This window comes from Grus americana, chromosome 1 (assembly GCF_028858705.1).
Source record: "Grus americana isolate bGruAme1 chromosome 1, bGruAme1.mat, whole genome shotgun sequence".
In the NCBI taxonomy this organism is placed as follows: domain Eukaryota; kingdom Metazoa; phylum Chordata; class Aves; order Gruiformes; family Gruidae; genus Grus; species Grus americana.
The window spans coordinates 49,151,856-49,166,581 of record NC_072852.1 but is presented as its reverse complement, the minus strand read 5'-3'; the positions used below and the strand labels follow the sequence as shown (position 1 = coordinate 49,166,581).

At 37.7% G+C, this 14,726-nt stretch overlaps 1 protein-coding gene across 2 annotated transcripts in view; it reads left to right on the top strand.

Annotated features, from left to right (window-relative positions):
- The window catches only part of KITLG (KIT ligand), a 56,695-nt gene that overhangs the window by 14,543 nt on the left and 27,426 nt on the right, over positions 1–14,726 (top strand). For both annotated transcript variants that reach the window (XM_054804727.1, XM_054804735.1), the window contains exon 2: positions 11,193–11,306. In XM_054804727.1, the coding sequence (XP_054660702.1) occupies positions 11,193–11,306 (114 nt within the window). The remainder of the gene's footprint in view (positions 1–11,192; positions 11,307–14,726) is intronic.

The following is a 14,726-nucleotide window of genomic DNA, read 5'->3' as shown; positions in this document are numbered from 1 at the left end:
AATTGTTCACTTTGGTTTGAGTATGTATAGGAAAGCATGCTATTCAAATCATGTTGGAAATAAAACGCTGTCTAAGAGCTTAGAGCATTTTTTGGAAGTAAAATTATTTACTGGGTAGCTTTCCTAAGTAAATATGAGAGAACAGAGTTGAAATCAGATCTGGAAAAAGTTGTGGGGTTTTTTTCCCTGTCAGGAAATGATTTAAATCTGATTTTGTTTTATTCTGTGTTATTTGGAAACAACTGAGATAAACTTGCATGGTTTCATAAGCATTTCATGTTGCGCTACTAATACGTACAGCTCAGCTTGTCAGGTACAGTGATAAGAAGTACAAAATCAAGATCTACTGAAATCTTGAAAATTAATAGTTTTAAATAGGTTTAGGGAGAATGTAAGCCTAGCAATGTTGTTTCTGATGGGCTTGTTGAAACTTCATTTCATTACTGACAAATATGCAGTCATATGCTCCAAGTTTTTGAATGATAAGATTTAGAGTTACGTGTTTCCCAGGAAAATATCATGACAGACCTTCTGGTTAGCTAACTACTGTATCAAGAAACACTATGTAAATGAGCAAAGAACAATAGGATTTTTATTGTGACAAGTAACTTCAACACGCTGAAAGTCCTCAGGGTTTTTTCTGCATCTCCTGATAAAGGAAAATGAAAACTTAGAACCAAAGCCAGGAGACGTAGGTTTCATTTTTCACTTTTGTTGGTTTTTTTAGTATGCTGGCTTTTAAACAGCTTGCCTGTAGGTGCTTTTAGTCTTTTCCACTGAAAAATTCTCTTCCAGAAACCTCCTGCAGTTTTTGTAAAAATTTACTATACATTATTGTTAAAATGGCTGCAGTGGCTGTTTATGGGGCCAGAAGTCGACTTCATTGCCTAACAACATGTGTTTTGTTGGAAACAGAACACGGTGTGGAAAGGGTTATGTATTTGTTTTAAAACTCAAACTGTTTCTAGCAAGCTAGGCGCTGTTATGTTAAATTCACTTATGGTACATATTAGGTCTTCTGTTGACTTAGCATCGTGGGTTTTATGCAAGATGCTTGTAAAACACTGCGTTAAATCTGTAAAGCTACATTTCTAAATTATGAACAGTATACAGGCACATCATTAATGGACATTATGCTCAATATAATAAATGTCTCGATTAAATGAAAAATAGTGGGAAGGAGCAGAAACTCAAGCTTCTCTATGGAAGACCATGACCTGCCCCAGTTTCTGCAGCTGAGTTGTCTAATGACACTTTCATCCTACAGCAGAACAGTGTATGAAGAATAGTTATCATACCTGTTACATGCTCCAAGTTAATCATGTAGATTTAGAATAGTGCTTTTGAATTTGATAATTTTTTGAAGTATCTTTTGAATTCTGAAAGAATGAATAACAGCTTTTTATTACTTACATTCAAAAATTTAGGTGTCACTACTGGTGATGAAAAGAAACTTAAAATATCCCTTAAGTATCCTCAAAGATCCAAGATTTAAAGCAGCTGAAAAGCAGAATGATCTTTCACCAATGTTGTAGTTGATGTTTGACCACAGGCTTGGCTAAACATCTGGTTGTTTTGGGTTTTTTTCATCTCTTCAAAATACAAAATCACTTTCCTCACCAACATTTTACAAGAGAATAAAATACTTGTTATATCATAATTTGAAATGTTATCAGCTCAGGTTTTGAGGGATCAAAGTGAAAACTTCTCAGTTCTGGTGCATTGAAATTTCCTGTTCCAAGCCTTTTTAAGTTCGTGCAGGTCTGGAATATATCCAGAGAAGCCACCTTTTGTGTGAGTAAATTGGGAATACCTTTTATGTCAGCTGTTACTTATCAATGGGAGAAACTGCTCTGACTAATGAGAAGCAATCCCATTTAAAAGTTGCATGACTTAAAGTTTTGATTGTAAGTTGTTCACTCCTCTCTACTTCAGAAGCAACCACCTGGCTGGATACTGCATCCATTGTAGTAGCTGCAACAATGATCAGTAAAAGGCAGGGTAATCCTCTACTTACATTTGCTGGAGAGGAGAGCCTGTGAAACTAAGGTACTATAGACAGTAAATAAATACAATTTGTAATCTGAGAGGATGTAAAAGAAAGGGAACGCTTTGTTTATTTTCAATGAGTTTTGGGGTTTTATGTTGCTTCTGCATCATGGATCACTGGAAGTCAGATGGGCTTTTTAATTAGTCATAACAAGGACTTGGATAGTAGTGTTGATGTCCATAAATACATCAAGAAAACAAACTGGAAAGATGGGAGTATAACTACATAAGCAAAGGAGTAGTGTTGCCATGAGAACACATTGCTATAAACTGCTATCAGTACACTTAAGCTGGACTGTACAAAAAGGCTTTTAACCGTATCAACAGTGAAGACCTGGAACAGTTTCCCAAGATTCACACAAATGCTGTGTTCGGTTTTGGGCCCCTCGCTACAAGAAAGACATTGAGATGCTGGGGTGTGTCCAAAGAAGGGCAATGAAGCTGGTGAAGGGTTTAGAGAACAAGTCCTATGAAGAGCGGCTGAGGGAACTGGGGTTGTTTAGTCTGGAGAAAAGGAGGCTCAGAGGAGACCTTATCGCTCTCTACAACTACCTGAAAGGGGGTTCTAGCTAGGTGGGTGTTGGTCTCTTCTCCCAAGCAGCAAGTGATAGGACAAGAAGAAAAGGCCTCAAGTTGTGCCAGGGGTGGTTTAGATTTGATAGTAGGAAAAATTTCTTGACCAAAAGGGTTGTCAAGCAGTGGAACAGGCTGCCCAGGGAAGTGATGGAGTCACCATCCCTGGAGGTATTTAAAAGACGTGTAGATGTGGTGCTTAGGGACATGGTTTAGTCGTGGACTTGGCAATGTTCAGTTTATGGTTGGACTCAATGAGCTTAAAAGTCTTTTCCAACCTAAATGGGTCTATGAATCTATGATTATTCCCTCTACTCTCACTTACTCCCTCCACTCCCACGTCAGTCCTCCACTCTTTCTATTTGGTTTTATCCAGTCCTATTACAAATGTAAGCAGTCTGTGGCATCAAAGGAGTGGGATATTACAGAACTGTTGTCTGAAGCCTACGTATCCCAGGAGTTACCTGAAGCCCTCAGTGACTTTGAAAACTGATACCTGCTATGGAATGGGACAGATAAAGTCAGTCAAAAGATTTATGGTCCAAGAATACCAGTTTTTTGATTGTCTGTTGAGGAAGACTGCCTAGACCTATCCCTGTATGTTGGAGTTCAGGTTACTGATATCATTTGCCTTAGTAGCAGATGATGCCAGAATTTTTCTGGATGAACTGCAAAGTACCATGTTTGCCTGATGTTGGTCATAAGATCTTCACAATGGCAGAGGGACTGAGGAAAGCTGCTGGAGCTCAATCCCATGATCTTTATCATGATGCAAACCACATCATTTATGCAACCTCTGTTTCTAACCTTATTCTGAGTGCTCTTGTAGACCACCGATGTAGACAGCAGCTGTAAAAAGCCAGGAAATGACTAATCTCATGGTATATAGTCTCATAATACTGATGTGAAAAAATATGATCCTTCAGCACTGTCAAAGCTTATACTGAGATCCCAACAGTGTTCTTTAATCACATCTAAGCCTGTAATTGTAAGAACGTAATACATTTAAGGTAGGTGGATGAAACACTTAATCTCGACTGTACTGGCATCTAGTTTTAGTCTATGTTCAGCAATTATCCTTTTGTAATGAGGTCTCTCATATCGAGCAAGTCAGAGAAATTAGTTCTGAATTTATATCCCTATAAAGATACAGGGCCTATCAGGGTTGTTATCAAAGAAAGTCAGAGTTCAGAAACAGAACAGTGTCTTTCTGAGGACATGTCTGGTTTAAGACCAAGTTCACTAGTCTGTGATTTATATTTCAAAAATCATCCTCTGCTTATGCAAGAAAGTATAAAAGGAATGAAAAGAAAAAAATGCCTAAAAACCTTTTAATTTTATGTAAGAATATTTTCTTCCTAATGTTCTCTTTCCACAGGCTCAAGCATGAAGTGAAAACTCTACAGATTTATCATACAGTTTACTTTCTAGCAAAGTTTATGTGTGTGAAAGAGTAAGAATACACTTAACCTGTTTTACTTCATACTACAAATGAAACACTAGGGAGGACAGAGACATTTTCATCATGTACATGAGGTTCATCATAAGCCAAGTATCAAAATAGCTAATGTTTTCACTGTTCTTGATTTTTTTTTTTTATTATTAAATTTTGTCAGTGTAATAGTTTTCCCAACCCAAATTCCATGTGCTTTGTAGCAGATGTTAAGAATTAAAGATCTGGTACAGAATTTCTATAACAACTCTTATTCCATTTCATTTACTGGTGAAGTTCTAAGATTAAAAAGGGTGGCTCTGTATACATTTTCATTATAATTCAAAAGAATATTCAAGATAGTGGATTTTATTGCACAAACTTGGCAAAGAAGAAAGACATCTGAACTAGATCTTTAAAAACAATCTTTAATCAAGTATTTTGCTTAAGAGAATGTCTTTTCATTCCCTGAGGAAGTCAGATCATCCATCTCCATACAGTGTGAGAATCTTGTCCTCCCTGCTAACATAATCTTGTATCTTACTTTGCCTTCCCCTTTCAATTACTTAAAAATGCCTTTGGATTTATGCTAGAAAACTCTTTTGTAAGTTCCCAGGAGGGGGAAAAAAAAAAGACAACTTCCTATTTGGAGTTTGTGGGAGGTTTTGTTGAGTCAACTGAAGTCTGGTCTTCTACTTATTTCTATTTTGATTGTGTAGGTATTTTGGATCTCAGTGTCTCAGTTAACAGAACAAGTAAATATCAGTCTTTATCACTCTGAAGTGGGATAGAAAAATATAAAATTTCAGTACCAATCCTGGATTATTGTAATGGAACTTTATAAGGAGGGGGGGAAAAGTATCTCTTGCCAATACATATGTCCTAAAAAGACTGTGCTAAGAGCAGGACCTCTGAGGGTCCTCATAAGCTCTGATTAGGACTTAACAGGAAGATTTCTGTCGAAATAGATTTTTTTTTTAATTTATTTTTAACCTTTCTTCCACTTGAAACGTTTTGTCCATAAAACTCCTGATTCTTTGCAGAACTAGAATGCCATCTGATGGATGATTATCAGTAAATATTTATTTGGACGCCATTAACACAAGCTCCAGAGGCAACGTCCATATATAACTACCTGTCTCTTGGTAACTTCACTTCCCAGTGTTTGGGAACTAAACAAACTGGCTGTCATCCAGGACAGATTTAGGATGCATGGAAACTGCCTGAATCCCTGATTGTCAAGTGAGATTAAAGAATGGACAAAATTTATTACGGAACAGATAATGTTTTTAAAGAGCCAAAGCCAACATTTTTAGAACAGCCAAATATTTTACATTGGTATCCTTACAGGGATGAAAATCAATACAGTAATTTACACATTAAAAGCACTGTTTTGTAGTTTACTGAATGTAATTACAAAATACCTGGATTACATTGATTTGCAAGGCAAACTCTATAGCAATTTACCCTTCTTGCTTGTCATGTTTGTCCTGGTTCCAGCTGAAGCACACAAACGAAACACCGCAGGAGTTTGGTTGCACCTACTAAGTGCAACAGTAGCACGTTGGCTGGAGCAGCCTGCTGCTTTTGCATCTGTCGAAGAGAGCTGGAAGGGGTAGAGGATAATAGCAATTGGCCCGAGGTTGCATGAAATGAAGTTGGCATATAGTCTAAGCAGCTTCCTAGTTTTCTCAAGATCTGAATGGTGGGAAAGAATAGTATGATTCATCATTTTCTCTGCACAGTTAAGACCATGTATCTTAAATTTGTCTGTCTCAGGAAAAAAAAAAAAACCATACATAACTTGGCAGAACTAGAGAATGGTTTCTCCTTCCAGCTGAAAAAAAAAAAAGTGGTGAAAAAAAGTAGTTCTGCATTAGCATTTAACAGGTTTCGGACTATTTTTATTCATTGACCTGAATAGAGTTATTTTTGATTCATTAAGAGTGTACCTTAGAAGGGAACAAGTTCTGTAAGCATCTGGATAGAGCAATTGGCTTTTCCTTTGCACATGTGGCTGGTGGAGTCCAGAAAGTGCCAATTTAGCATTCTGTCACCACATGGGCGATTAGCTGAAAAATGCTGCTCTTGTCAGTTGTCATTAGTCATTCCAGAAGTCCCTTATGGGAAAGTAAGTGAGTGTGCAAAGGTTAGGGGGAAGAGGCTTTATGGTTGGGAACATCATGGAAAGGCAAATACAGAATTGTCACAAAAAGATCAAACAGCTGTGAAAGCAGGTTGCCTATTGAACTTATTTGAATGTAGGGGGCAATGGCACCTTTCCCTGCTTATGTTTGTAACAATAACTCATTAATTACCTTCCCCTTTACCCCACAAAGTACTCTTGTATTATGTATTTTAGATATTATATGCAGAACTGGGTAGAAGAGAATTCTGCATTTTGTAGGTAACTGAATATGCGTTCAAATATTTCATGTCTAAAGCACTCCAAAACTTACTCTGAAAAAGAGTGACCAGCATTTCTGTAGTCTGTGTTTAAATCAGAATCCAAATAAATCCCTCTGATACCCCCTGATGAATTTTCTTTACTTTTATCATCATTCTCCCTACTACACATCAGTGTTAAAAAAAATGAGGAATAGTATCAGTCACTAGAAAAGTATTCATCTGCTTTTTGTAATCATAACAAAGCATATAGGGTGTGATCCAGAGATATTTAGGTGTCTCACCCCAGCAGGGTGACTCACTGAGCTGGAGTTAGCCTCCGTTTTGTTCAATGTACTGCCAAAAGGTTGTTCAAGAGAACTCACATGTTGACTGGGGAGCTTCCCAGAAGTTAGGGTGCCCAGATGGAGGAGCATGTGTGAGACGAGGATACACATAAACGTTCTGATGCCTGTGCAATGAACATGTCTTTTTTTTTTTTCTACATAGTGGCTTGCCAGTGGAAAATACATAAATGTTCTGAAAAACAAGGGTCAGGAACACCACTGTACCCCCATTTTGCCCCTTCTGGCTAGGAAGCCATCATAGGTGGGAAAGTGCCTCCGGTGGTAATTACAAGGTAGATATCAGAGGAACAGATCCCAAATCCCATGAATTGGAATTACCTCTGTCACTTGTTAGTGAGCACCCTAGTTGATGGGCTATTGTATTTGGTGAGACTAGTGCCAGTCTTTTGAAGGACAGTGATGGGTACACACTGAAGTCAACACTTCAACTACGCCTTATTCAGGGATCACGCAGTGGTTCCTCCAGCTACACTGAAGTTATCTCCTGTGTACCTGAGAGCATGTAGGGACCTCTCCAGTTCCAAATGTACTTGCCAAAATAATTCACTGCTTCCAGAGCTGGGTGTTCATGGGTGAGTGACTTTTTTTTCCACACCTAACTCACTCTTTTGGAGCTTAAGCAATATTTAGTATTTAAGCAGTATTTAGGCACAGCCATTTAGACTACCAAATTTAGCGCTGTCATTTGCATGGGTGAAGGTATCGCTGAATACCATGAAAATGGGAATTGGATTATGTTCTGTATAAATGCTCTTCTTTCACTTTAAGATTTTTCCACACTGACAGTAAATTTCTTAATTGTTTAAAGACAATTCTTCCATGACTTTAGCACAGCTAAATAACTAAATAGATTAGTAGACATATGAAATAATTATTGTGCTTGTATGCTTCTAGATGCTTTGTGGTTAAAAAACCCAAAAGGCTAGAAAGAACTTTTCTTGCTATTTTCACCTTCTTACAAAAGGCTTTCTAAGGCAAAAGTATGAACATTAAGTTAGCTACCCATGACTGCCCCACCAATGTTGTCTATGGAAGAAGTTCACAAGCTGTGCCTCTGCAAAGCAGCATGCAAACACTGCCTGAGGAGCCAATACTGAGAGAAGTTCCTATCCCAGCATTAGCAGAAGTGAAAAATAAATTTGGGAACCTGGCCCAGGGTAAATATTGTTCTACATTGTCAGCTAACCCTACTGCAGCCGTGGCTTGCTTGTGGTTGGTTGGGTGATTTGCTCAAAGAAACTGGGCTAAAGAATTCCATGGCTAACATGATTTTAATGCAAGAAATTTTATAATGAAAACCCATTTAGCTGTGTAGTTACTACCTCTCCCTGTGCTTAATGCTTTTTTGTGTTTTATTATTTGCATTTTTGGGGATGATTTCTCCCTACTTATGATTAGAATTGTTATCAGTACAAAGCAGATATTTGGAAATGTCCAGACTTTACAATATTTTGCTTATTTAGCAATGTGGTATTCCCCTTGTTGCTTTCCACTTAAGTAATTAGCTGAATATTAACCAGTGTGATTGAGTATCTTTGATAGCATACTGTGAAGAAGATGATAAAGCACTCATTCAGCAGCCTTTGTCAACACTCCAGATCATAAATTAAGAACACAAATGAGAAAGTTGTTGATTTACAGTTGAAAGGATGGCCTTCAACACATTGGATCCCTACCTAAGCCTCTAAAACACTGTTAACTGAAATTATAGATTGTGGCATATAGACAATAATAATAATCATTTGCAGAATGATTGAAATCCTTTATTTGAATGATCCTTTCCAATCCAATCATTATTTTTTTCCTCTTTCACAAAAGCAACTTAAATATTCAGAATTTAAGAGATTTCAGAATATAAAAACAATTGAATAATTTTTGAGCCAAAAATAGGAAGAAGCCTTTTGGTATATAGGTCTGCTTTCTATATCTTCAATTTAATGCTAGTAGATGATGTGAGATTAAATCCTGTGGCCAGCTTTGAAAATCCCATTTTAGCTTAGAAGTAATTATATATGGAAATCTGTTATGAGTGCTGTATGGGTAACTTTCATGTATGCTTAGTAAAGTGTAAAACTGGAATCTCTATTTATAAAGCTGTTGTTTAAGGATCCCATTTGTTCTGTCCTTGATTTAATTCAGTCTATTCAAGTTTTGCTCAAACAGCAGGTTTGGTCATTAGTAAGTAACACGAAAATAGCTTAGCTCTTTGATCTATACAGTCCTTACATACAATGTGCCTGTAGGCATGTGTAATATAAATATTTTGTAAGTGCAAATAATTAAAAGATTTTGGATAATAGGCATGTTGAAACTAGCAGTATTTTGCAGATTTTCAGTTCCTGTTGAGTGACACAGGGAACAAATAATCAAGAAAAACCTCAAATCATCTCAAAATTTACAAAGCATTTGTTTTTCATAGCAGTTATAAAAATTACTATACTTTTAAATCCCATTATTTACATAGGGAAAAAAAAGTGTGTTCTTATTGATTTGCATAATTATAAAATGTGTAGTGATTTTAAGGTTCATGTATGGATTGTCTTTAGATCCAACAGTATGATAATTGACAAGATGCATCAGAGTTCTGGTTTTATTTGAAATGTGCTGCTGCTTTTATTAACATTAGTCAGTTAATCTGGAAAAAAAAAATATTTCCAGTTAAAGAGTTTGGTTACTTTTTTGATTATTAGACTATTAGGTTAAACATTGTCCTATGACAGTGACACAAGTCAGTGAACAAATCCCGTCTTCCTTTCCATACTCCTCAATATTGAGGAACCCAATAAAGAAAGCGATGATTTCTGGTGTGAACTCCATCTCCAAAGAACATGTCAGGGAAACATCCCAGAACCCCAGTGAGTGTAACTGCTGGTGTACTGCCAGTGCAAGAGGTAGGGGAAGGAGGCTGGATTGTCTTTTCCAGCAGCAGCCCACACTGGTTTTACCTCGATGAGTCAGGAAGCCATATTCTAAGAAAGCCAATGACCAGTTTTACTTGAGATGTAAGATACATACAAGATCTAAGAGATACAAGAGAGATATTTACTTGTCATTTAACAGCTCTAGGTGAAGTGCCTGGCACTGTTCCGTCATGTTTATGTAGCTCCCAAGTGATCTTTATCATCATGCTTTCTTAGCCCTTCTAGGTTACTATAATGATACTTAGTCTTTTAAATCTGTGATTTTCTCTCTCTGCTTTCCTAGAGAGCTTTGTCTATGTTGTTTGATTTGTTTTGGTCTTAAATTGAAAGGTTGGGTAGTGTTTGAAGGCAAGACTGGAGACAGGAGCTCTCTGCCTGTCACAGGGGACAGATGGGGCTGAGATGTATTTTGGTTTGTGCAAAAGCAAATTCTGGTCTCAGTCCTGCCCTCGTGGAGGCTCAGGAGCCTGCACAGGCAAATTCCGTACTTGCAGTAAATGTACACCATCATCGGCTCTTGCTGACAGCTTCAGTCAGCTGGCACAAAAAGCTTTACAACCCGAGGCAACTTTTGATTATCCATAACTTAAATGCTTTAACATTCTGGAAATAAAGATCTACAGCTTAAACTTGGCACAGGGCTCTGTGGGAAACCAGCAAAGCACAAGGAACAACAGAAGGCGAGGAAGTTCAGGCAGTGTAGCCAAGGAGACACCCAGGTGCATCGCAGCTAGTTATCTGGTGCTTTTCTGGCTGAGTCTCACAGGCCGGTGTGAGTACATTGCATTGCTGTTCCTAATAGGATTTAGGAGGGGAACGTAGTGCCAAAGCCAAGCTGCCGCTCCTGAGAGGCCAGGCCACGTCACTTAGAGAAAATGTATTGTATTGCTGCTTGAGATCTCAATTTGGGCAGAGTCCAGTTGTGGTTTAGCTTGCAGTTTAAGTACCCCAATGTAATGGCTGTGATTATGAACTTTCTCCTTTTATCTTGCTGTGGTCTGGTATCATCTTGTTCCTTATCATCCATTATCTCATTAGAGGCACAGGTTTATCAAATACCTTATCAGGTGAATGACAAGTATTTAGTTAGCTTTATGTTTATGATGAAGATATTGCAAAGTTTGTCTCTTTCTTTTTGGTATCTGTAAATTTTGCAGAAACTCACCTAAGCAGGATCCTGCACAAGTAATGTGATGGCTCAATACCAGGTTTTCCATTATTACTCCAAAGGTACTTGCTTCCAGAAAAGATCAATTAAGTGCATTTCTGTGGATCCCTGCCATGAAGATTATACCGTAGTGGTATGAGTATGTCCTCATGAAAGACGAAGAGTATTGTTGCATCTAGACTTCGTATATGAAAAACATTACTACAATCTCTTGTTACTTCACATTTGGAGATTACTTGGAATTTCTTGGTTTATGTTTTTTGTTGTGTTTTGTTTTGTTTTTTTTTACCAAATAGACTTGGATTATCACTTGCTTTTGTCTTCAACTACTCCTACTTAATCCTCTTGTCAAAGCCCAGAGTTCCTGCGGGAATCCAGTGACAGATGATGTGAATGACATTGCAAAATTGGTAAGTAACTCTTTTTTTAATTATTCTTTATGTTAAACAATAATCAGTAGATAATGGCACTTACACTTTTAAGCAAAGTTAGAAAATCTGTATTAGAACCAGAGGAATATTAAAAAAAAATAAAAGAAAACCATCAACATCTGTCACTTGATCAAAACAAAAACTTATTGCAGAGACTAGAGAATAGTTTCAGAGTTCATTGAAGAGTTGATCTTCTTGACCAAGCCAGAGTGTATGTTTATGCGTGTTTTCCTCCCTCCAGGTTTCCATAAAAATTGTCAAAAGTCTTGATTTCCTCAAATATTGCCTGGGATCAGATTGCTTCCCGTGCAGATGAAAGATTACTGTCTTTGTGTTAGTGATTTGTGTGGAACAGACTGGCATCAAACACAGCTGAAACAAACCAGAAGTCTTTACCTTAGATATATGGGAAACTTCTGCCGTATAAAAAAATAGTATGATATTAGACATTGTTGAAGCAATCAAGGCAATAGCAGTTGAACAGCTCTTACAATCTTCAGGTGTGAGTGGGCTACGCTCATTGCGTGTTTCTGTCTCTACTTGGTGTACCTAGAAGTTTAAGCCTGAAGGACTCACAGCTTCATATAAGAACTGAATTCATTTAAGTACGTTTTAACTGATACTTAATTGAACACTGCATTAGCCTAAAAAACTGCATCTCTTTGTGTGAAATCAGTTGGTATTTAACTCCACAGAAGTCAGTGGTTATGCTAACTTGCAGTAGTGCAGGATCTAACACAAAAGTTTTGAAGAAATAAGTATTCTTCTTGCGCTTAACAAGCATACCTTCATCTATATTTTGACCTCAGCTGAAAATTATGGCTTTAATGTGGAAAAACAGTTGCAATACCAGCATTAATATTATCAAACATTTAATTTGGAGTCCCTTGCATTTGCTGCCAGTGCAGTGTTCTTAACTTGCTTTCTTTGGGCATTGTTATATACAGTGGTACATAGTATAAGTCTCTGAGGGTGCTGTATAGTCCTATTCAAATGCTTAGCGCTTCACATTAGTCCCTTTAGGCAGAAGTCTGAAGTATTAGCATGTTTATTCAAGATAATATTTCATCTCTTGAAAGAGTATTAAGCTTTGATTTAAACCTGTTGAAAGCATGACAGAGCAACAGAACTCCTGTGAGGGCTGGTGAAATTGTCTAGTACAGGGTTAGCAATAACTTTTGTCAATTATGTATCCTCAGAACAAACGCTTTCACTTTCCCTCTGGTACAATTTAAATTTCAAGAATGTATAAATACAGGTTACAAAAATTTGCATGCAGCTTGAGCAATCACACTTTGCTTTTGAGATAAATTATGAGAGAAACCTAATATCATAAAAATTAGGTTAGTCTTTAATTTGATTGTGACTTTCTGTATCGTGTTCCTACATCTTCCTCCAGACTAGTCCAGCAACTGCAGTTCTTGCAAATATCCCTGCACTATGTTTCCATATCCCCACCCTTCTCCGTATCCCCTCTTAGTTCTCCACATGCAATGTGGTTGCTAGTTCCCTCCCATGTCCCCTAGGCATGATGCCTACCTGAGTGATGTTTTGAGCTCTTGCTGGATTTATATCTCCTTGGGCTGCTGGCTAGGCAGGAAGGATTTTGTGTGGTGACTGTTCTGGTGTATGTGCTGCTTGTCCTGGAAGAAAACCTCTGCCAGCTGTCCAGCTTGCACTGTGCTTCTGCTGCTGCCAAGCCTGAGCAGAGTTGGAAGGGCTGAGCTCCTCTGGCCACTCCTCAGTCAGGATGCTGTACAGGCCTTCTCCTGACTTACACCCATACCTTTCAGATCTCTCTACCAAATGCAAAATTTGGGTGAGGTTATCTAGCAAGTTCAAAGATATTTTGGGTTGGAGAAATAACAGAGAGATGAAGAAAATACAAAGCCCAGACATCTGGGTTGTCTCTGTTTTGAGTTGTGCATCTGAGAATGTTTTGAGGAAAGCCCATATCCCTGTTTTGTCTGTGTTAATATTTGCATAGATTTTTCACGCAGAAATAATTTCTATAAAGCCACTCGAGAATTGAAAGGATAACATGGAAGTAAGTTTAGTATCTTAAATTTAGTATGAGAATTCTTGTTTTCAATTAAACTGATATATTGCAAGTTGGTCGTTCTCTTTTGAAATGCTACACCATGACAACTTGACATTGAGAACAAAATAAAAAAAAAAAGGTTTAAAGTACTTTTAATGCAAAATATCATTAGCTGACAGTGTGAATACTAGAAGGGAGAAATTCATGGAGAATACTGACTGATCATATTACTTTGCTAAAAAGTACAATTTTTTTATGGTATATGGAGTATATGCTTAGTAAATATAATATGGACTCCAACATGATATTGCTTAAAAATATAGTTCAGGAGACCCTACAGCTCTTGTAAAAAAAAAATTATAGTAATTTACATCTTCTGCTTTTTGCAGTAAAATAAGGAATGATATTCTGATGACTTATATCTTCAGACATAGCACCCATAGGAGTATAGTCCTGTATCTCTGTGCAATAAACTAGCTGTTCAGCGATAGTACACAAGTCCCATCATTTAGCTTAGGATATTGGCCTGTCTTCCTCCTGTCTCATCACAAATGCTCAGACATCAGCTTAGATTCAGTACGGCCTGAATCCTCCACTGGGGCGGATTGTGATCTCTTCATCTCTGTAAAATGTTAGTCTTCCCTGGGCCTTTTCTCCTCACTGTAAAGGTATATCACCATCTCTCCCCAGCCATTCAGGTCTATAACAAAGGTGTCCATTTTGGCTCTTGCCACGTCACAGACCCTTGTATGTTCACTTTTAAAGCCTCCGCTCGTTTTCCTGTCATAACAGGAAAAATGTTTCTGTAGTTCTCTGTTCATACAAATTCTCTTTTCTTCCAAATTCTTTGTGGATAAAAATCCAGTCTACTGAAAAGTCTTTTTCTGGCTTTGACTTCTATAATTTTGCCCTTCTGTCTGTTAATTTGCTGTTCTGACCCTGTATCTTCTACTTATCTCCTTCAAGCTGTTCCTCCTTTTTTTCATTATCAATGCCAAGCTTCTTGGTTTTGTCTTCAAAGGCACTAACTATTAACACTGCCTGCGATGTCTTAACACATGCTGAGTTTGCCCTCTTGTCCTAGCCTCTCCTCATTATCTCCATGGTATCTGTTACACTGTTCGTGGCCACAGGAAGGATGCACCTTGATGAACTCCAGGCAGATTCTCATCCTCTTCCTATCTCATGCCAAAATTCTTTGCAACATGAATCTATGTCCCTCTTCCTTTTTCCTACTGTTCTTCTCTACCTCTACTGTAGTTCACCTACAGCTTGCAAAACAGTGCCACAATTCCCTACCAAATGCTTCTGTTTGTAGCTTGATACAACCTAGTCTTCATTTATTTGGTTCTGGGCTT